The following is a 24159-nucleotide window of genomic DNA, read 5'->3' as shown; positions in this document are numbered from 1 at the left end:
GCCTCCCAAAGTGCTAGGATTACAGGCGTGAGCCACTGCACCTGGCCAGTTAATCACTTTTAACTTTGAACAAGTTATTATTATTAAAGGTTAATACTTAACCTTTGTGATTTTGTTTCCTCACCTATAAAATGAAAATAATAATACCTATTACCTCAGAAAGCTCCTATGAGGATTACCATAAAGGTTAACAGTGCCTGTCATTACATAGTAAACAATCAAATAGGAACTTTTCTCTCCTTTCCTCTTTAATGTTGTCATGTGAGCCTGTGACCATCAGAGGTTAAAAACGGCTGTCTCCTGCCACCCCTCTTCTTCCCCCAATCCTACTGATTTACTGGGAGGTCAAGTTCTTCCCCTCAAGCATAGAAAAGTCAAAATAAAACAGACGCTCCCTTCTACTTCCCCGCACCCCAGGTTCTACAGTAGTCCCAACAGTTATTCTGAAATCAGTGCAGGCTGAGCGTTTCTAATCCCAAAATCCAAAATGCTCCAACTAGAAACTTTTTGAATACCACCATGACACTCAAAGAAAATGCTCATTGCAGCATTTTGGATTTGAGGATTACAGATAGTCAACCTGTAAGTATAATGTAAATACTCCAAACTCTGAAAAAAAAATCTGAAATTCAAAACACTTTTGGTTTCAAGCATTTTGGATAAGGGATACTAAACCTGTATAGTGTGTCACTCAGAATGATCTCCCAACCTACCCCATCACTTCTAGATTCATGTTTTGCCTGTGAGCGAGCTGTAAGTAAAAATCAAGGGTGGTTTCACTATTTTGAGTGTATGCAGCACTGCCTGGGGACCCCTCTAATATTATGACACCAAAGTCCAATGATAGGAAAGATGTTCCTCTTTTGCCCACTCCACTGCTTTGGGTCCATGAGCAACATAACCCAAATTTCCCTGCACCTCAAAAGCCTGTGAGTACAAAACATGGCCTTACATAATTCAAACTCAACTTCTGCAAAATCCTGCCCACAGATCCCCAACCACTCCACCTCCATATTTTTAGGTATCTCCAGAGGACGTCTTATTATTCAACCAGATACAAATATCTGCCTAGTAGCACCTCAATCCTAATTTCACCAGTCCCCACAAGAAGACAAGATGGCAGTGAGGGGCAAAAAGGTTTTCACAGAGCAGTCACCATCTGGTACACCACCAATGTACCAGAGCCCTCCCAGTACCAAAGCTACCTAGATCAAACACTCTTAGAAGTCTACTTTATCCAAGCAGTAGCTGGCTTCTCTCATAGTCCAAAGACACCCACTGGTCTCAGTTACTGGGACTGATCCTCAGACACTATTCAAAATGTAAGCCCCTCTCTTTTCTCTCTTCTAACCCAAACCTTTCTAATGGGATCTCTGGATGCTTCTTCTGATGGCAAACAAAAAGCATTCACACCCTCCACTCTCCCTCAAACCTTCTCATCTATCTTTCAGGCTGTAACTGAAATCTGGCTATTGACTGGGCCCCTTTCTGAAATCGCTCCGGTGTTGCTGATTCTCCTAAATCCTTCCCAATATCACCGTTTTGTACATTTATATAAAAATCAGTGTTTCAGCCAGGCACGGTGGCTCATGCCTGTAATCCCAGCACTTTAAGAGGCCGAGGCAGAAGGATCACTTGAGGTGAGGAGTTCAAAACCAGCCTGGCCAACATGGTGAAACCCTGTCTCTACTAAAAATACAAAAATTAGCTGGATGTGGTGGAACACATTTGTAATCCCAGCTACTTGGGAGGCTGAGGCAGGAGGATCATTTGAACCCGGGAGGGGGAGGTTGCAGTGAGGCAAGATCATGCCACTGCACTTCAGCCTGGATAACAGAGTGAGACTCTGTCTCAAAAATAAAAAATAAAGAAAATAAAAAGAAAAATCTGCTGGGCATGGTGGCGCATGCCTGTAATCCCAGCACTTTGGAAGGTCGAGGTGGGCGGATCACCTGAGGTCAGGAGTTTGAGACCAGCCAAGCCAACGTAACAAAATCCCATCTCTAATAAAAATACAAAAATTAGCTGGGTGCAGTAGCAGGCACCTGTAATCCCAGCTACTTGGGAGGCTGAAGCAGGAGAATCGCTTGAACCCAGGACGCAGAAGTTGCAGTGAACCCAGAAGGTGCCACTGCACTCCAGCCTGGACAATTAGAGACTCCATCTTTAAAAAAAAAAAAAAAAAGAAAGAAAAGAAAAAGAAAAGAAAAAAATCAGTGTTTCTCTGAGGATCCTGCTCTCCAATCAGCAATTACCCATTGGTCCATTTCTCCATTTCCTCTCATTCATTGCCTGACTCTTAGTCTTGTCACCTCGCTGATGGCATCCCTTTGGACAAACATTCAATATTCCAGCCCCTCAGTCCTTCATCTCAATTACAAAGACATTTCCCTTCCATTCACTTCAGCTATCCACTTCCAACGTTACACCTAACCTTTGTCATCCCTAGGAATTGCTCTATCTCCAAAATGTTCACATCTCACTTTCTGACCCAACCTTCAATCTGTGCAGCTCTTATTATCCACACAAGTTCTTTGAATCTCATCACCTACACTAAGCTCCTGACTTCCTTCCATCCTCCCTCTTTTTTTCTTACTCAACCTGGATCCCATCCATTAATCACTACCCTCACTTTTGTCATCTCTGATCAGTAAAACCCCTACTCTAAATCAAACTGCCTCTGCTTCTATAACCACGTTGCTATCAAAGCTGTTGAAAAATCACATATCCATACAGACTGGTACCCCCGAATTCTTGCCTCCTGCCTCTGTTGCCCAGGCTGGAGTGCAATGGCACAATCTCGGCTCACTGCAAGCTCTGCCTCCTGGGTTCGCGCCATTCTCTTGCCTCAGCCTCACGAGTAGCTGGGACCACAGGCGCCCACCACCACGCCCAGCTAATTTTTTGTATTTTTAGTAGAGACGGGGTTTCACCGTATTAGTCAGGATGGTCTCAATCTCCTGACCTCGTGATCAGCCCACCTCAGCCTCCCAAAGTGCTGGGATTACAGGCGTGAGCCACCGCGCCTGGCCTGCTTGCCTCCTACTTTAACTGAGCCCTTATTGTCACCTGGCAGATTTATGGGTTCCTAGGCACACACTTCCCTGATCCCCACAGTGGTTATATGTCAAGCCTTCTCTTCTAACCTCACATATCCTACAATCTCTTAAAACTTTCGGCCGGGTGTGGTGGCTCATGACTGTAATCCCAGCATTTTAGGAGGCTGAGGCGGGCAGATCACAAGGTCAGGAGATCGAGACCATCCTGGCTAACATGGTGAAACCCTGTCTCTACTAAAAATACAAAAAATTAGCCGGGCATGGTGGCGGGCACCTATAGTCTCAGCTTCTCAGGGGTTGAGGCAGGAGAATGGCGTGAACCCGGGAGGCGGAGCTTGCAGTGAGCCGAGTTTGCGCCACTGCACTCCAGCCTGGGCGACACAGCGAGACTCCGTCTCAAAAAAATAAAACAAAACAAAACAAAAACCTTCCATTATATTACTTCCCCAAACTCTGCAGACTATTATACTTTCTCATCAGGAAAACAAAAAGACATCAGATGGAATTACCTCAACTTCCTCCTGCCACCTCGGCTATATGCATCCTTGTTTATAGCACGAGAGTAGATAAGAGTACAGGCTCTAAGGCAGATGCCTAGGTTAGAATCCTGGCTCTGCCACTTACTAAAGATTTGATCTGGGCAACCTGCTCAATCTCTCAGTGCCTCTGTTCCTTACTGTACCCCCTAAAAAGCCCCTTCCCAATGGCATTCAAAATCATTTACACCATCTACCTCTTCTGTGAAGTATTTCCGATATCTCCTAGCTTCAAAGGATTGTTGTGAGTTAAACGAGATAACACACATAGACTGCTTATAACAGTGCCTGGCACACAGAAAGCTCCCAATTAATGTTAGTCATTTTTACTACTGTCGGCATCCACACCTATTCTTACCTCCAACTGCAATGCAAGAGGCATTCTCTTCTTCTAAGGCAAATCCTTCACCAACGTTCTAGATGCCACCCCTTCAAGGGACTTGAACATCAATTATTCAATTTCCTTCCATGTAGTGTATAAACATGCTCAATTCTCACCCATCTTAAAAATAACCTTCCACAAGCCAGTATCCCCATCTAGCTACCTCCTCCTCTCACATCATGCCTCCTCTACCCTTCATAATCAAAATTCTTTGTCCACATTCCCTGTATCCATTTCCCCAATTTTCATTAACTTTCTATTATGCGTTTCTATTATCCGACTGCAGTTTGAGTTCAGAATTCAATTCTCTGCCCAAACTGCTTTTGCTAAGGCAGTGATTCTCAACAGGGAGCAATTTTGCCCCCTAGTGGCCATCTGAAGCCATTTTTTAGTTGTCACAACATGGAGAGGTAAGGGCTGCTACTGGCATCCAGTAGGTAGAGGCCAGGGATGCTATTAAACATCCTACAATGCACAGGGCAGCATCCCACAGGGCATTTTCCAACCCAAAATATCAACAGTATCAAGGTTGAGAAACCCTGCGCTAAAATAATGTGTAACTATGTTGCTCAACGTCATGAATGCCTTCTATCCTTTACATGATGTAGCCTGGCTTAAGTACTTGATACTATTAGCTTCTCCTTTCCTAAAATTCATTCTTCCTTTGGGTTCCACTGACCACGCCTCACTGGCCATTCCCATTGTAGTCTGTTTTAGGATCCTCTTCTGCTCATCTGTTAAATGTCAGTATTTCTCCAAGTTTCCTCCTAGGCTCTTCTCTTTCCATATATTGTCTCCAAAAACTAGAATCACCTGGGGCTCTTTTAAAACATGCCCAAGCCTCTGGGTACGGTGGCTCACACCTGTAATCCCAGCACTTTGGGAGGCCGATGCGGGCGGAACATGAGGTCAGGAGTTCGAGACCAGCTTGGCCAACATAGCGAAACCCTGTCGCTACTAAAAATACAAAAAAATTAGCTGGGCATGGTGGTAGGTGCCTGTAATCCCAGTTACTCGGGAGGCTGAGGCATGAGAATCACTTGAAACCAGGAGGCGGAGGTTGCAGTGAGCCAAGATCGTGCTACTGCACTCCAGCCCAGATGACAGTGCAAGACTGTTTCCAAAACAAAAAACAAAAAGAGCCCAGGCCTCATTCACAGATTTGTTTTGGAGTAGGTTAGGAACACTAGGAAGAAACATTTGGAAGGGAAGCTCGAAAGTTCTATTCAGTCCACATTTTTTTAACACAATTATTTTACATCCAACTGCAAAGGTCAAGTAGGCAACTGGGAGGGGGGGAAGTGAGGACTGGAGACGTAAATTTGGTAGTCATCACCATATTAGATGGTATTTAAAGCCATATCCTGGATAAGCTTGCCCAGGATAAAAGTGATTAAGAAAAAGGGGCTTAGAAAAAGCCCTGAGAAACTTCCAACATGTAGAGGTCAAGCTGAGAAGGCAGACATGTAATTCAGTAAGGCAGATAATCAGGGAAACATGGCATTAAATGCTACTTTCTGAGTTGCAGAATTATGTCTCTACCTAGAAGTTTCAATGAGTACTCCGAACTCAACACATTCAAAACGGAATTAATTCCTATCTTGCCTGCAAAGCTGTTCCTTTCCTAATGAACAACATATCTACCCAATCACGCAGGCCAGAAACCAGACTCTTCCTTCTCCGCTATTTCTGACATCAAACTAAATCCTGTCAAATTTCTCTCTTGATTTTTCAAATCTAGTTATCTCCTTTCCTCTAGTCACTATCTGAGCCTCAGGCCAATATAATCCCTTACCTGGCTGTCTCCAGTCCAGCCTTCCCACAAGGCAGTCATAATTATCATCCATCTGATGCCACTCAAATCAGATCATGCCACACTCATTTACCAACTTTTAATGACTCCCTATTTGGAGGGAGGTAAAAAGTGAAGTGCAAAGACCTTGTCACAGAGCTTGTTTACCTCTCCAGTCTCTTCTTTTGCATGACCACCCTTGAACTCTTCCCTTCAGTCACAAAGAACTACATACAATTCTCCTCAAGTGCAGATCCTGCTCCCCACTCTTTGTCTTAGCTCCTGATTTGTTCATGTCGTTTCCTTCTGAGAACACTATTTTCTTGCCTCTGTACTTAGTGAACACTATTTTCTCAGCCTCTGTACTTAGTGAACTCCTAGTCTTCCCTCCACATTCGCCTTTCCCTACTCCCATGTGACTAAATTTAGTGTCCTTCAAATCAGCCCTCTAAGCACCTTGTACTTGTTACTGGTGCACTTACCGACTATGCTTTCTGTTTACTTGGTCAGCAACGTATCTAGAATCTGATCCAGTGCCTTACCCATAGTTAAGAGTAGAATAAATCGTTCTCTAATAAACAGCAAATAACATACATATGTTGCCATCTTAACCCTGGCTTGTAAATTCTTTCTTTTCCTTGGAACTTCATATTCCCAGCATCTGAAACACTCCCCTAAATAAATCGTTGTCAATTGATACTAAATAACTATATCAAAATCACCTGGTAACCTTGATCTAGATAAGTATTTCCAGCCCTAACTCCCCATACCTCACTGAGCTCTGATCCAGCAGACCTAGGGGGCTGGGAATCTAGGAATCTAAATTTAACAACCTAGGAATCTAATTTTAACAAACTCTTCAGGTGAGTCTGACTTGTAGTCATTCCTGGGAACCACTAAACACAGTAGGAGCTCAATAAATATTGTTTAAAGTAACATTTTAATTTACTGAAGTATATAATTCATTTCCTAATTCTTTAGGATTAGAGTCTAATGTAACTGAGTCCTGAGTGTGACAGAACAATGCACTAATATGTACAAAAGTCCACAAAAACAAGCAGCTTTTATTGCAGTATTACAAAACACTTTTCATTTTGGCAATATTTTACAACGCATTTAGCTCCAAGGGTTGGGGAGAAGGTTGGAAACTAAAGGGGGAAATCTCAACAGACATTTCTAAAAGAAAAACTGTCCCAGCCCTCCCACCCAAATAAAAATCCAAATGTCACTTAATTTCACTACCCAAGAAGAGGCCACGAGGAAAGCAGCAGGCAAAACTCTGGCAATTTCACTATGGATCATGTCAGAGACAAAGGAACATTCAAAACAGTCATCAGTATGGTCGGTTGCGCTGATCATTTCTGTAGTCGTTTCTAGGAATGAAAAATAAAGAGCCGGACTAAATTCTAATTTTCTACCAACGGGGAGGCATTAGACACTTCTTCAGGGTACTAGTGATTGGCATCAGCTAGACAATTTCTAAAGAATGACACCATGCCTCATTTATTTCTATACTCCTAGAAGATACTTAAATGTCTAATTTACCAGCTTTAAGATTCACAAAGTTCCTAGAAGAAGCTTTGCTTCACTCTCTTAAAAATTTTCCTCCTAAAGACTCCAAACCACAAGTATTTCAGAATATCAGAAACTGTCCCAGTTCCAGCACTCTAAATAGGAGAGTGGCATAGTGGAATGGCCAAGCACTTACATGTATGAATTCTGGATCTGCCACTTACTATGTGACCTTGGAAAAGTTACACTAAATGACTCTGACTCTGTAAAATGGGAAGTATACCTACTTCATAGGGATGACAGAAGGACTAGAACTAAAGAATATAAGAACACTTTACAGTACTGGCCACACATTAAGAAGTGTTCAATAGATGATAATTAGGTTACTCATAATTACTAATAGCTAAAAATTATATAGTGCTTACTATGGGCCAGCAACTAATACAACGTAATCTAATACAAGTCTAAAAAGGATGTCTTATTAGCCCCATTTTACAGATAAGAGTACTGACACTCCAAAGGATTAAGTAACTTTCCTAAGATCACACAGAGTTAGGATTGAAACCCAGACAGTCTGCTTCCCAACTTCATGCTCTTAACCATATTCTATACTAATTGTCACTGCCTTATATTGCTGCTGGCATACAGGTCCTTAGTATAATAATTGAAGTTACTTTCTATCATTGGTCTTCAACTTCTTCTGCCTCTACACCATTCATGTGCACAAGGCATTCCCATCAGTGGTTTTCATCTGGAAAAGTTATCAGAATCTCCAGAAAAACAACTGCAGGGTAGTATATATGATTTGAAAAAGAACCACCCTATGAAAGGTATGTTCCTTCACTTAGATTAGGAACTCCTGATTTACAGTTTCAAGTTATTATCTCTCAATCTCATTATCTTTATGAGAAAAAAATAATACACACACAGATACACCGAAACAAATAAAGATTTATGAATAAGAATTTCCAGCAGGTGGACGGGCGCGGTGGCTCACATCTGTAATCCCACCACTTTGGGAGGCCGAGGCGGGTGGATCATGAGGTCAGCAGATGAGACCATCCTGGCTAAAACGGTGAAACCTCGTCTCTACTAAAAATACAAAAAATTAGCCAGGCGTGGTGGTGGGCGCCTATAGTCCCAGCTACTCGGGAGGCTGAGGCAGGAGAATGGCGTGAACCCAGGAGGTGGGGCTTGCAGTGAGCCAAGATCGCGCCACTGCACTCCAGCCTGGGCGACAGAGCAAGACTCCATCTCAAAAAAAAAAAAAAAAAAGAAAAAAGAATTTCCAGCAGGTGCTGTGGCTCACATCTGTAATCCAAACATTTTGGGAGGCCAAGACAGGAGGAATGCTTGAGGCCAGGAGTTTGAGACCAGCCTGGGCAACATAGTGAGACCCTGTCTCTACAGAAAATTTAAAAAATTGGCGAGGTGTGGTGGGACACACCTATATAGTCCCAGCTACTTGGGAGACTGAGGCAGGAGTATTGCCTGAGTCTAAGAGTTTGAGGTTACAAGGAACTATGATCATACCACTGCACTCTAGCCTGGATGACAGAGCAAGACCCTGTCTCTGTCACTAAATTTAATTTTTACTGTCTCTAAAAAATAAAAATTAAAGTTAAAAAATAAAAAGTTCCAAAACAAAATTTGAGAAATTGCTAAGCAGGAAACTAAATCATCTTCTCCATCCTGAGAGAATTGGCAATGGGAAATTCAAGTTCCAAAAAATTGTTAAAAAGAAAATGTGGTTCAAACTCCGCAATCTAGGTGCAGTGAGGTAAAAAGGTTAATAAATACATTCTAATACTCACCTTCCTCCCATTTTGCCTCCATAGCCACCTCGGTCTCCTCCGTAGCCCCCACCTCGGTCTCCTCCATAGCCGCCACCACTCCTGTCTCCTCCATAGCCTCCACTTCGGTCTCCACCGTAGCCACTGCCACCACCACGGTCTCCTCCATAGCCCCCCCGGCTTCTGTCTCCTCCATAGCCTCCTCGATCTCCTCCATAACCTCCTCGATCTCCTCCGTAACCTCCTCGGTCTCCTCCATAGCCTCCTCGGTCTCCGCCATAGCCTCCACCTCGGTCTCCTCCATAGCCACCTCGATCTCCTCCATAGCCACCTCCTCGGTCTCCTCCATAGCCGCCTCCTCTGTCCCCACCATAGCCGCCGCCTCTGTCCCCACCATAGCCACCCCCACTTCTGTCTCCACCATAGCCGCCCCCACTTCTATCTCCGCTGTAGCCACCACCGCTGCTTCTGTCTCCACCATAGCCACCCCCACTTCTGTCTCCACCATAGCCGCCTCGGTCTCCACCTCTGCCCCCACGACCTCTGTAGCCCCTCTCTCCACCGTAGCCTCTCCCCCGGAAATCTGCAAGGTAGAAATGCAAACAATGAGGCCAGCAGAAACAACGTAAAGCCCCCTTAATGCTAGTCAGAAGATAAGCACGATGCAGATGCTATTAAAAGGCTGACCCACCTCCTCCTGAGGGACGAGAGTCCTCTGGTCTAGGCTCATTGCACTGATTGCAGGAATTCCTTCGAGCAAAGTTCATATTTCCGCATGACCTAAGAAAGGAGGAAAATATAATGCTCCTAGATAGTTTCTAATGGACTCAGAACCCCTTTCTGCACCCTCCAGCCCCAATCCCAACCCCTACTGTCACCAAAGTAAACAAGACACTTACGGATTAGGGCAAACCCAGTCCCCACTTTTGGGGTCTCCACCTCTCCCTTGAAAGCCTCCACGACCTCTATATCCTCCACGGCCTAGGGGGATGGGGCCAGGGGAGAAAAATCAGCAGCAGACATTAACAAAACAGAAGAAAAGCATCAGATTACATAAGAGTAGGTACCCATCAATACTTAGGCAGCACTCTGCAAATTAACCCCTTATAGCAGGACTTTGTAGTTCTTTGATTTGGGTCTTGTACTTAGTAAACAGAGGATCTTGAAAACAGACCCTAGGCACACAACACAGTGCTAATAATGCACTAGAAAACTTCAAAGTCCATTTTCTATAATACAGGTTGAGTATCCCTTCCCCCAAATACTTGGGACCAAAAGTGTCTCTGATTTTGGATTTTTCAGATTTTGAAATATTTGCCTTATACTTGCGAGTTGAGCAGCCCAAATCCAAAAACCCAAAACCTGAAATGCTTCAATGACCATTGCCTTTGAGAATTATGTCGGTGCTCAAAGTTTTGGATTCCAGGGCATTTCCAATTTCAGATTTTCAAACTTAGGATGCCTAACCTATACCCTACTTAGTTTCAGAATCTCCATGATGAAGATTAGGTGAGAAGACAAAAACTCCAAATGTGAGAATATGAATGCAAACGCCACAGTAACATCCACCCGCAAAACGAAAAAAGAAAAAAGACAAGAATATGAATCCAGTAGAAATAAAGAAGCTGGGCTGGGTGCAGTGGCTTACACCTGTAATCCAAGCACTTTGGGAGACCAAGGCAAGCAGATCATCTCAGGTTGGGAGTTCGAGACCAGCCTGACCAACATGGAGAAACCCCATCTCTACTAAAAATACAAAATTAGCTGGGCATGGTGGCGCATGCCTGTAATCCCAGCTACTCGGGACGCTGAGGCAGGAGAATCACTTGAACCCGGGAGGGAGAGGTTGCGGTGAGTCAAGAACGCACCATTGTACTCCAGCCTGGGCAACAAGAGCGAAACTCTGTCTCAAAAATAAATTTAAAAAAAAAAAAAAAAAGCTGGCAGTAACTGTATCAGGCAGCTTAAAAACTGGTCAGATTAATTATCTAATTAGGTATCATTAAAACAACTGCCTCACCGGGCACAGTGGCTCATGCCTGCAATCCCAGCACTTTGGAAGGCCAAGGTGGGTGGATCATGAGGTCAGGAGTTTGAGACCAGCCTGGCCAACTCAAACTATTAAACTATTAAAAATACAAAAATTAGCTGGACATGGTGGCGCATGCCTGTAGTCCCAGCTAGTTGGGAGGCTGAGGCAAGAGAATTGCTTGAACCCGGGAGGCGGAGGTTGTGGTGAGCCGAGATCACGCCACTCCACTCCAGCCTGAGCAACAGAGCAAGACACCATCTCAAAAAAACACAAAAACCAAAAAAAAATTGCCTCCTGATTTCCAAGTGAACAGCAAATCACGATACAGCTCTCCAAAGGGATTTCTACAACCATTTCCCACTACTTTCTTAGCTATTACAATATCTCATTTACCTAATATATTCAGTACCTGAACTCACTTTAAGATAGAGGGAAAAAAGACCTAGCGAGAGAAAAAGTAGTAGCAAGTTCACACAAATAGAAACAGAATATGAACTCAAACTTAAACCCTTGGATAGTATCCAGGACTGTACGCAGGAAGGATCTTACCTCGCCGCCCACCTCCACTTCCACCTCCTCTCATGAATTCAGGTCTTCTAGTGGCAAACGACACTTTAATGATGTTGCCATGGAATTCTTTTCCTAAGAAAAAAGAAATCAGCTTTGAAGCAATGCTACTCTATACCTCCACCTGTCAACAAAAATGAAAAAGTCTTGGAAATTTTTAGTTTCAGAGGAGTAACTGAGGTGTCCTCACAGAAATTCAAATGCAAAGAGTCAAGATAACAGTGCTAAAAATGACATTATCTACTGAAAAGAGCATATCTGTCACTGGGAGATAGTCACTTCTTACTAAGCTTAAAACAAAAACAAAAACAAAAAACAAGGTGGAGTGGTGTGTGTCTGTAGTACCAGCTCCCAGCTACTCAGGAGGCTCAGGTGGGAGATCACTTGAGTCCAGGAGCACGAGACCAGCCTGAGGAAGGAGATAGTGTCAGGGGTGGAGAAAAAGGCCAGGTGCAGTGGCTTATATCTGTAATCTCAGCACTTTTGGAGGCTGAGATAGAAGCCTGGCTTGAGGCCAAGAGTTTGAGACAAGCCTGAGGAACACTAGAGACCCTTTCTCTGAAAAAAATTTTTTAATTAGCTAGGCATGGTGGCATGCACCTGTAGTCCTAGCTACTCAGAAGGCTGAGGCAGAAGGATTACTTGAGCCTGGGAATTCAAGGCTGCAGTGAGCTATCATCGTGCCACTGTGTACTAGCCTGGAAGACAGTGTGATACCCTCAAAAAAAAAAGCTGGACGTGATGACTCAAGCTTGCAATCACAGCACTTTGGGAGGCCAAGGAAAGCTTGGGCTCAGGAGTTTGGGACCAGCCTGGGCAACATGGTGAAACCCTGTCTCTACAAAAAATACAAAAAAAATTAACTGGGTGTGGTGGCACCCGCGGTCCTAGCTACCTGGGAGGCTGAGGTAGGAGGATCACCTAAGCATGGGAAGTCAAAAAAGAGTCAGGTGCAACCTGTTCCCATGGGGAAAAAAAAACCTAAAACTTGTATCTAATATTTTTACATGGGAAAAAAAGCCAGCTGTAGAATATGTGAAGTATGGTACCATTTGTTTATTTAAGGGAATGAATACATGTGCAAGTGCAGTTAACATGTACGTATTTATCTACACATATGCTTATATGCATTGCCTACTGTGCTTACTAGGGGAAACAAGATCATTGGGATTCAAAGGTGAAAAAGAAACTCATATTTTACCATATGCCCTTGGTACCATTTGAAATTTTTTTTATCATTTCCAAAGTAGTGTAATAATTGGTAACTTTTTAAAAAATAGTAGTAAATAAGAATTGGCAAGATTTGAACTATGGAGTTAGGTTTAAAAGGCTCATATGCCCTATGGGCAAAAGTCACTATAATTTCTGAATATACCATACGCAAAAGAAATAGCTTCATGATTCATTTCTCTCATTCTTATGAAAGCAGAAAAGAAAGAAAGAATGGACTTAGCCTTCAAGAGCAAGGTGATGAAGTCTGACAAATTAGTCTAAAAAAGTAAAGAATACAGAGACGGGGACAGATAGGGTACTACAATTTCTTTTTTTTTTGACAGAGTCTTGCTGTGTGTCACCAAGGCTGGAGTACAGTGGCGTGATCTCGGCTCACTCCAACCTCCAACTCCCGGGTTCAAGCAAGTCTCCTGCCTCAGCCTCCTGAGTAGTTGGGATTACAGGCGCTCACCAACGCGCCTGGCTAGTTTCTGTATTTTTAGTAGAGATGGGATTTCACCATGTTGGCCAGGCTGATCTTGAACTCCTGACCTTGTGATCCACCCGCCTCAGCCTCCCAAAATGCTGGGATTACAGGCATGAGCCACCACGCCAGGCCTACAATCTCATCTTTAAAGAAGTAAAAGAGCTGGCCCGGCGCAGCTGCTCACACCTGTAATCCCAGCACTTTGGGAGGCTGAGGCGGGTGGATCACAAGGTCAGGAGATGGAGACCATCCTGGCTAACACAGTGAAACCCCTGTCTCTGCTAAAAATACAAAAAATTAGCCGGGCATGGTGGCATATACCTGTAGTCCCAGCTACTCGGGAGGCTGAGGCAGAAGAATGGCGTGAACCCAGGAGGCGGAGGTTCAAGTGAGCCGAGATTGTGCCACTGCACTCCAGCCTGGGCAACAGAGCAAGACTCAGTCTCAAAAAAAAAAAAAAAAAAAAAAAAAAAAGTAAAATAACGCAATTATGTTTTTGGAAGACGGAGATACAATAATCTTGAAACTGAAAGGAACTGCAAGTGTCTGTCAATCCAGCATAGTTAAGTACTTTGGAGAGAGTAGATCCAGCACGGCTGAGTTTGAATCCTGACTCTGCCACTTACTCTATGATCCTGGAAATTACTTAGCTTCTCTATGCATCAGTTTCACTCTCTGTAAAATGGGAGTAACAGGGCGTATGTCTCATAAGATTATGATGAAGATTAAATTGAGTTAATGCGTGTAAGGCTCTTAAAGTTGTGCTTAGCTCATAAAACTCAGTAAACATGCAGTAAGTGTTAGTTACTATTAAATTAGGGTGCAACAAAAATGATGAATTTGTAACATGGGGAAATGACTATCTTTAAATGTTAAATGAAAAATACCCTAAGACAAAACTCTATTTGGAGTATTACAAGATACATCTTAAAACACCAGAAGGAAAATTATTAAGAAACATTATCAGCGGCTACCTTTGAGTAGAGGGCTATAGATGTTTTACTCATTTCTTCTACTTTCTGTTAAAAAAAAGTATTTCGGCTGGGCGCGGTGGCTCACGCCTGTAATCCCAGCACTTTGGGAGGCTGAGGCAGGCGGATCACGAGGTCAGGAGATCGAGACCATCCTGGCTAACATGGTGAAACCCTGTCTCTACTAAAAATACAAAAAAATTAGCAGGGCGTGGTGGCAGGCACCCATAGTCCCAGCTACTGGGGAGGCTGAGGCAGGAGAATGGCGTGAACCCAGGAGGCGGAGCCTGCAGTGAGCTGAGATCGCGCCACTGCACTCCAGCCTGGGAGACAGAGCGAGACTCCGTCTCAAAAAAAAAAAAAAAAAAAAAAAAGTCTATTTCTTCAAAGTATGTATTAACTTTATATTTGAAGGGAAATTAACCTAAATTTTACTTTATTTATTTATAGGTTTTTTTTTTTTTGAGACAGGTTCTTGCTCTGTTGCCCAGGCTGGAACGCAGTGGCTCAATCACAGCTCACTGCAGCCTCGACTTCCTGGGCTCAAGTGATCCTCCCACCTCAGCCTCCTAAGTAACTGGGACCACAGGTGCACACCACCATGTCCAGGTTATTTAACAAAAAAAAAAAAAAAAATTTTTTTTTGTTTTAGTAGAGGCAAGCTCTCACTATGCTGCCCAGGCTGGTCTCCAACTCCTGAGCTCAACTGATCCTCCTGTCTCAGCCTCCCAAAGCGCTGGGATTATAGGCATAAGCAATGCCACCTGGCCTAAATTTCAAACTATAAAGTCGGGGGATGAGAAATCACTTAATGGGTAAAATGTACCTTATTCAAGTGATAGATACAGGAAAACCCCAGACTTTACCACTATGCAATATATCCATGTAACAAAATGCCATCTGTACCTCTTAAATTTATTTTTTTAAAAAGAAAAAATAACATACTGTCAACCAGGCCAACTCTCTACATCTGTATCAGGGTAGCCTCATGCACAAGGCACGATATAAGGAAATATGCTAGACCAGCAACCATAGAGCTCATCTCATTTCTAAAGGTACATAAAAATTCTGGCCCGTATTCTTAATATCTGCAAAAGTAAACATGAATATAACCACCGTCACCCAGAGCATATTCTCACTTTCAGACTAGAAAACATTTATCCAAACTTCATGCTGAAAACTGTATGAATGAGGCATACCATCAAACCAGTCAATGGCTGCCTTAGCTGAAGGAGGGTCATCAAATGACACTGTTGCCTCCCCCTTTGGCTTTCCTGTGTCCTTGTCTGTATAAAGATTTATCATTGGTTTTCCGGTCTTCTTATTTGTCTGAGGAAAAACAAAAACACTTGGTGTTAGCATTTTTAAAATAAGTAATCATGTATCATTTAGATAACCAAAGATTTATTTTTTTACAAGGAATTCACACATTCATACTATAAAATACTATGCACCTAATAAGTTACCTGTAGGTTTGGGCAAGTGTAACTCTCTAAGCTACACTAAGTGAAAACCAAGCTATAAAAATGATATAGTATACTGTTTCATCTATGTATAATTTTTTTTTTTTAATTGAGACAGGGTTTCACTCTGTCACCCAGGTTGGAATGCAGTGGCACGATCATACTCAATGTAGCCTCAAATTCCTGGACTTAAGAGATCCTCCCACCTCAGCCTCCTGAGTACCACAAGCAAGTGCCACCACGCCCGGCTTTTTTGTTGTTGTAGAGATGGGGTCTTGCTGTATTGCTCAGGCTGGTCTCAAACCCTTGGCCTCAAGCGATCCTCCTGCCTCAGCCTCCCAAATTGCTGTGATTAAGTGCTGATTACAGGAATCAGCCACCACACCCAGTTTATAATTTCTTTAAATCCACAGAAATTAAATGTAGATAATGCTTCATGTAAATATGTAACATTTTTTTGAGATGGAGTCTCGCTCCGTCGCCCAGGCTGGAGTGCAGTGGCACGATCTCGGCTCACTGCAACCTCCGCCTCCCAGGTTCACATCACTCTCCTGCCTCAGCCGCCCAAGTAGCTGGGACTACGGGCGCATGCCACCACGCCCGGCTAATTTCTTGTATTTTCAGTAGAGACAGCATTTCATCGTGTTAGCCAGGATGGTCTTGATCTCCTGACCTCGTGATCCACCCACCTCAGCCTCCCAAAGTGCTGGGATTACAGGTGTGAGCCACCGCGCCCGGCCATAAATATGTAACTTCTAAAACATTACAGTGGAATTTGGCTGGGATAAGACAAGGGAGAATTTTTACCGTTTCAAAACTCTGTGAATTTAGGCCAGGCATGGTGGATCACGCCTGTAATCCCAGCACTTGGTGGGAGGCTGAGGTGGGAGGGATCACTTGAGCCCAGGAGCTCAAGACCAGCCTGGGCAATAATAGGGAGACTCCATCTCTATAAAAAAATTTTTTTAATTAGCTGGGCGTGAGGACATGCATTAGTGGTTCCAACTACTCAGGAGGCTGAGGTGGGAGGATCACTTGAGCCCAGGAGATTGAGGCTGCAGTGATCCATGATTATGCCACTGTACTCCAGCCTGGATGCAATGAAGCAAGATCCTGTCTCAAGACAACAATGACAACAACAAAATTACATATTTTGTGTGTAATTAATTCCTTAACAAATTATAACTCCCAAAGAAAGAAAAAAGTGAGTAGGCCGGGCACGGTGGCTCATGCCTACTGTAATCCCAGGACTTTGGGAGGCCGAGGTGGGCAGATCACTTGAGGTCAAGAGATCAAGACCATCCTGGCCAACATAGTGAAACCCGTCTCTACTAAAAATACAAAAATTAGCTGGGCGTGGTAGCGCCTGTAGTCCCAGCTACTCGAGAGGCTGAGGCAGGAGAATCACTTGAACCCAGGAGGCGGAGGTTGCAGTGAGCCGAGATCGCGCCATTGCACTCCAGCCTGGTGAAACAGTGAGATTCTGTCTCAAAAAAAAAAAAAAAGAGTAATTCCACAGACACCAAAACAAGGGCAGATGTAAACTGATTTCAAGAAACTGCTACTATCTAAACACTACCAAGGCTGCTTTCTAGTTGAAGAGATGAAAAACATATGCATGAAGTTAATAGTGCACAAGACGCTTTAGTGAACAATGAGCAATCACAAGATAACGTATTATCTCTAGCATAAACATTAAATAACCCCTCCCAAGAGCTATAACAACTTGCATTTGCATATATTTCAGTCTATAAAATGTTCTCAGCAACTCCTTTATTTCTCACAGTTATAAGAACTAAGCAGAGACTAATTTTAGAGTCCTAGGATGGAAGCTAAAGCACAGGTAGACTGTGGAAAGGTAAACACAAGCAAGGAATAAAATCTTCATATATTCAACAAATTTAGCAAAGGTCTACAGACATAAATGAGCACGTGCATCACAAAATTTTAAGAGACAAGGCTTATTGAAGTATGTAGTCTTACTACATAGTCTATGTATTGTAATCAGAACATTAATTATGAGATTTTCAAAATATAATATTTTTACTCACCTTGATAATTCCTATTTGTTTAAAGAACTCCCCAACTTGATCTGTAGACACACCCTCCCCAAGTCCTTGCACAAAGATTGTGTTGTTATCTGAATTATCAGATTCTGAATCTAAGAGAAAAAAAGTGATGGTTAATTTTACATATTCCTTGGTTATGACATTCTGTTCAGTAATCAAAGACAATAATTTTTTGTCCAATATTCAATTGTTTCTATGACCAAAAGGAAACGACCAATATAAGAACAATCTTATATAAACATGCAAAGTATTCACAGTAATTATTTGGTTGATCAATTCTTACAACTAAATTTCAGGTAAAGTGGATCAAGTCCACACTATGTGAAATAACTATATACCAATTAAGGATGATCTTACAAACCTCACTCTTCAGATTCAGACATAGGGCTAAACGTCATGAAGAGATGGAGTTAGTTTAGCATTTCTTTCTCTGGAGAACTCTAATTCTTTACGGTTAAACATTTTTAAGATGCTCTAGTAGAAAATTCTCCAAATCTGGTACTTTGAACTTCCAAGCAAGCCACAAAGCCCAACTGCTGGTTTCCCATTCATTGCAATAAGCTTTGTATATACCAGAGTGCAGAGGTACCTTGTACATGTTACCTGACATGCACACACTTTTGGATTAGTACAACAAAGTAAGAAAGATGTATAAAAATTCAGTCCATGAAGGGATAATTCAGAAATTGCCATCCATATAGAATACTTTCGCATCTTAATAAAAACAAAAGTTCTGATTTCAAATTTTTAGCTCAAATAGATTTTTAACCTCTAAATTATAACTTTCAACAGGCTCCACAGGTAAATCTGTAGCCTTGAATTTCATTTAAATAAAAAGCCACAGAAAATTAGTGACCTCTACCCAAAATAAGACAATTCTCTCATGTATGAATTCAGGTTTCTTGAATTCACTAAGTCAGCACACTTAAGCAGACTACCAATCCAACGTAGAATTTTCTTTCTTAAACAGTTTTTCTACTTCTAATTCCACAATGATATAAATTCTTTCATTAATCTGATTTACAATAATTTTAAATAATTAATGCTAACTAGCAGTAAAAAGTCAAGTATTTCTTCACAGAAGAAAGAATATGGGAAAGCACAAACAGCAATTTTCCCCAGCAAACTGTCCCATCAACACTCCTGAATTTTTCTGACACTTCTTTAGAAATAAAGCTCCCCAGCCGGGCACGGTGGCTCACACCTGTATTCCCAGCACTGTGGGAGGCCGAGACAGGCGGATCTCAAGGTCAGGAGTTCAAGACCAGCCTGGCCAGCATGGTGAAACCCTGCCTCTACTAAAAATACAAAAATTAGCAGGGCACGGTGGCGCGCACCCATAGTCCCACCTACTTGGGAGGCTGACGCAGGAGAACTGCTTGAACCCGGCAGGTGGAGGTTGCAGTGAGCCAAGACTGTGCCACTGCACTCCAGCCTGGGCAACAAGAGCGAAACTCCATCTCAAAAAAAAAAAAAAAAAAAGAAATAAAGCTCCCCAGTTCTGGCAGCACTATCAAATTAAATCTTCCTCCTGCCCTCCAAACACACACTTCTCCCGTCAAAAAAAAACCTAACATTTTCTTAATGGCAAAGTGACAAACCACCATAAACCTTACCAGCATCTGTTCTGGGTCCATAATCCCTGTGACCTAAGGGAAAAGAAAAGAAAAAAGAGCTATTTAAGGCAACTCATTTAAAATCATTAACAAAAAAAATAGTAATAAACCAAGGCATGAAAAGTCAATACTTCCAAAATCCTTGAAAGTCAACCATCACAGATTTACAAAGTAAATATATAAATTATGTTTTATTTAAAGTTTAGGAAATCAAGATGAATGTCAACATTTCCTTTAACTTGTCCTAGACAGCACCTGCCACTTTAGCATTATGCTAGTATCACTTTTGTTAAGCTCTGGTTGTAAAGGCTGATTGGACAACCCTAATAATTTAAAAACACCATGTCAGCTACCTTTATAAAAACAAATTGTCAAAATCCAGTGAAGGTGTCATTCATTGGTCACCACAGACTCTTTCATGCAAATTCACTGTGTAGAAAACCCATTGGACTGTTTTGAGATCAACTTTGGCTTTTTAATGTTTACTTTGATATATATATGTGTATATATATATATATAAAATTTTTTTTAAAGCACACAACACACACCAGCCTCAACAGAGTAAGAAAGGACTTTTGACTACATCTGCGGGATATTGGTGGCTTTTAGATTTATATAGCATTTCCACTGAAACATTTTGGGATACTCAGCACTTACCACCAAAATTTTTGAAGCCACCGCGGTCACCACCACTGCAGAGGAAAAATTGAAGAAATGATTTCTTCCTTAAGTCTCTAATGTGCTGAGCCCTGGGCTCAATCTACACTTAACTGTCACAAGTAGAGTGCTTAGGAAAACAGTAGCACCTCTAAGTTTTCAGTAAATTCCATTTCATAGAGTTCTAAATGTTGTTTCCATCTAAGTGTTTTCCCAAGGATCTATTTCCACAAGATGTCTTTTCAAGCTTATTACATATCTAATATACTCTTATTTCTAAATCTTCCCAACCCCAAGCCAAAGGGATACTATTCAACCATAACATAAAGCTGGACGCACAGCATGAAGAATACTAAACTAGAGCAAGTATTTTTTCCAAAAGGTTATTTTCTAAATATGAGAAAAAGAAAAAAGACTAGAAGAATACAAAGCAAGGTTAAGATTTTGATGGTAGAATCGGAGAGGATAAAAACTTGAGTATTGGGATCTGCTGTGATACCAAATAGTGGATTTTATGAGATGAATTTTAAAAGTGAAATACAAATATACACAAAAGTGAGACTGAATAAAAGCAGTCTTAAAATTTCAAATCATTCAAAACCCTTATAAAAGACTAAAAAGAGCATCACTTAAAAACCGCCCTCCTACTCCATACCCACTATACTATATCTCTTCACATCAGAGCTACGGAGGTTCATGTTGCAACATGCTCTATACACTATCAGTAGTGCACATTACAGACAGAAAGCAACATATTCCAAACAGGACAACTTTTTTTTTTTTGAGACACAGTCTCGCTCTGTCACTCAGGCTGCAGTGCAGTGGTGGGATCTTGGTTCACTGCAACCTCCACCTCCCAGGTTCAAGTGATTTCCCTGCCTTAGCCTCCCTAGTAGCTGGGATTACGGTACATGTCGCCACACCCAGGTACTTTCTGTGTTTTTAGTAGAGATGAGATTTCACCATGTTGGCTAAGTTGATCTCCAGCTCCTGGCCTCAAATAATCCGCCCACCTCAGCCTCCCAAAGTGCCGGGATTACAGGCACGAGCGCCAGGACTTTTATCTGGCAAATTACAATCACAAGGACAGTGGTCCTTGTGAGCATGGCTTTACGTAAGAAATCTAAGGTCTCTCTTATCAAGAAACTCTTTAAATACCCATCCAATAAAAGCTTGTTTCTCTTAACTGAATTCTGTAATCCTTTAAAATTTATATGCTAACATGGCAATAAAAACACTCAAAAGTTTTCTGATATCAGATCTTCTACTACTAATGATCTTATTCTACTATAACCCAAGAATCTAATCTAAAATACTGAAGTCTCTCACTGCTTAGAAATCTCTGCTTTATGGATACCTATCTTATAGGGGGGTGGGGGAAGGAACCCTCAACTCTAGTGATTACCCTACCCTATAAATGGCTTTTCTGAGCCACACTGAGATAAAACACTCTGAAAAAAAATTCTCCCTTCTTAATAAATTCATTCACACTCTGAAAAAAAATTCTCCCTTCTTAATAAATTCATTCTATTTCACTATGAGGTAAAAATATTTCCACTTACAACTGCCTTAGGTACAGACACACACATTTTAATTTGTTGTCACTTTTTATACGATTTCCAGGATGCCTTTTTAAGCAGGAAACTAAGGCTATTTCAAGGCAATATAGACAATATGAAACTCAGGCCCTTCCTATACAGTTTGCCACTGAATTTCTAAGACCCCTACTTCAGAACAGGCAGTACTAAAGCCCTCCCTATACTTCAAAACAACATGTATATCACTGCTTAACTCTTTGAAAGGGAAGCCAACAGAGTTGAGATTAAACTGCTGAAAATATTATTAATAGAAACCAAGGTATCTCAGAGGTTTTTTTTTTTTTCCCCCAGACGGAGTCTTGCTCTGTTGCCCAGGCTGAAGTGCAGTGGCGCAATCTTGGCTCACCGCAAGCTCCGCCTCCCGGGTTCATGCCATTCTCCTGCCTCAGCCTCCCGAGTAGCTGGGACGGCAGGCGCCACCACGCCCGGCTAATTTTTTGTATTTTTAGTAGAGACGGGGTTTCACTGTGTTAGCCAGGATGGTCTTGATCTCCTGACCTCGTGATCCACCCGCCTCAGCCTCCCAAAGTGCTAGGATTACAGGCGTGAGCCACCATGTCCGGCCTCTCAGAGGTTTTTTAACTCCAAAAAGTGATAGAAAAGAAAAGAACTTAAGCCCACGTCCTTATGCCAGTAGGTTAAAGTTCTGAGGATAAAGATGACTTTTAAAATGGGAAATTGGAGGTCACTGGGTTCACAAATAAGTGCTAGAAGAAATGCCTCTTACTTTGTTGCCATCTTAAGGGAATACCAAATCTGGCCACAATGGATGGAAAACATGCAATTTCATACATGGCTAGTTCCTATAATTTCCATTCTGGCCAGTAATATAACTTTGAACAACAGAAAAAGGACATACCCCTGGCAAAAATAAAGGGATATAAAACAAATGACATTTAAATAGGTTTATGATTTCCTATTCCTCCATATAATACATTTGAACATCATCTTTTTTTTTTTTAATTTTTTTTTTTGACACGGAGTCTCGCTCTGTTGCCAAGGCTGGAGTGCAGTGGCGCAATCTCGGCTCACTGCAAGCTCTGCCTCCTGGGTTCACGCCATTCTCCTGCCTCAGCCTCCCGAGTAGCTAGGACTATAGGTGCCTGCCACCACACCCGGCTAATTTTTTTGTATTTTTAGTAGAGATGGGGTTTCACCATGTTAGCCAGGATGGTCTCGATCTCCTGACCTCATGATCTGCCCGTCTCGGCCTCCCAAAGCGCTGGGATTACAGGCATGAGTCACTGCACCCGGCCTTGAACATCATCTTTACTGTGCATTTCCTTTGAAAATAAAGCAGCTGAAGATTTCGACACATGGCCATAAATTTGGAAATACCATGGTACATTGGAAAAAGAACTAGTCTTCAAACCAAGAGACTCAGGGTATAGTCTTAATTATAACTAATCAACCTTGAAAATTTGGACATGTCAGTGGTTCTCCATAAGCTTCAATCTCCTTAACAAAATAAGGGTCTGTGTCCTTACTATTCAAAACGTGATGGAATAGAAGCGTAAGCATAGCCTGGAAGGTTCTGAGAAAAGCAGGATCTCAGGCCCCACCCTAGACCTACTGAATAAGAATCTGCATTTAGTAAGATCCCCCAAGTAATTCATATGCACATTTAAGTCTAAAATGTCTAGACATTTGGTTTAGGCATTGATCTAGATGATCTGTAATTTTATGCAAAGCTTTCTTTCAAGTTGAAACGTTTCAATCATTTTCTCTCTCCTTATTAGAAAATTATCCTTTTTTAGGAATTTATTAAATACAGAAAATAACCTTCAAGTAGTACTATTAGATATTAACAGAAGATGTGCCTGAGGTTAACAATCTTTCTTTCAAATCTGCGTTAATGTTACAAGTCCTTTTTCTACATGCTAAGGCAAATCAAGACACAAAGGTACTTGAACATCTATGAGGCAAGATGTTTACACAACAAATTTGCTTTAATTCCCAGAAAAAGCAGAAAACATTTACACATAAAGAATTCCTGAAGTAGCAGAGATATTTAACAGAGACATAATATAAGCATACTCAACTTTATTGGCAGAGTACACCCTGCATAAGAAAACCAGCTGTTTTTTTTTTTTTTTTTTTGAGATGGTGTCTTGCTATTTTGCCTAGTCTGGTCACGAACTCCTGAGCATCAGTGATCCTCCTACCTCAGCCTCCTAAGTAGCTGGGACTACAGGTACGCGCCACAGTCCCCAGCTAGTTGCATACTCTTTTTTTTCTGAGACAAGAGTTTCGCTCTTGTTGCCCAAGCTGGAGTGCAATGGTGCAGTCTCGGCTCACTGCAACCTCCAACTCCCGGGTTCAAGCGATTGTCTCACCTCAGCCTCCCGAGTAGCTGGGATTACAGGCACCTGCCACCATGCCTAGCTAATTTTTCTATTTTCAGTAGAGACGG

General features: G+C 42.1%; 1 protein-coding gene across 2 annotated transcripts in view; it reads right to left on the bottom strand.

The window, feature by feature from the left end:
• Positions 1–6813: 6813 nt before the first annotated feature.
• TAF15 (TATA-box binding protein associated factor 15) overlaps positions 6814–24159 on the bottom strand; it is a 37876-nt gene continuing 20530 nt past the window's right edge. For both annotated transcript variants that reach the window (XM_024234781.3, XM_009251529.4), the window contains exons 8-16: positions 20149–20183; positions 19492–19524; positions 17858–17967; positions 15543–15672; positions 11656–11748; positions 9974–10055; positions 9766–9854; positions 9096–9657; positions 6814–7142 (exon numbers count right to left, since the gene is read on the bottom strand). In XM_024234781.3, coding sequence (XP_024090549.1) covers positions 7103–7142; positions 9096–9657; positions 9766–9854; positions 9974–10055; positions 11656–11748; positions 15543–15672; positions 17858–17967; positions 19492–19524; positions 20149–20183 — 1174 coding nt within the window. In that variant the 3' untranslated portion in view covers positions 6814–7102. The remainder of the gene's footprint in view (positions 7143–9095; positions 9658–9765; positions 9855–9973; positions 10056–11655; positions 11749–15542; positions 15673–17857; positions 17968–19491; positions 19525–20148; positions 20184–24159) is intronic.

The sequence above is a fragment of the Pongo abelii genome, chromosome 19 (genome assembly GCF_028885655.2).
Source record: "Pongo abelii isolate AG06213 chromosome 19, NHGRI_mPonAbe1-v2.0_pri, whole genome shotgun sequence".
NCBI lineage: Eukaryota > Metazoa > Chordata > Mammalia > Primates > Hominidae > Pongo > Pongo abelii.
The sequence above is the reverse complement of the archived record's forward strand: the minus strand, read 5'-3'. Positions and strand labels throughout refer to the sequence as shown.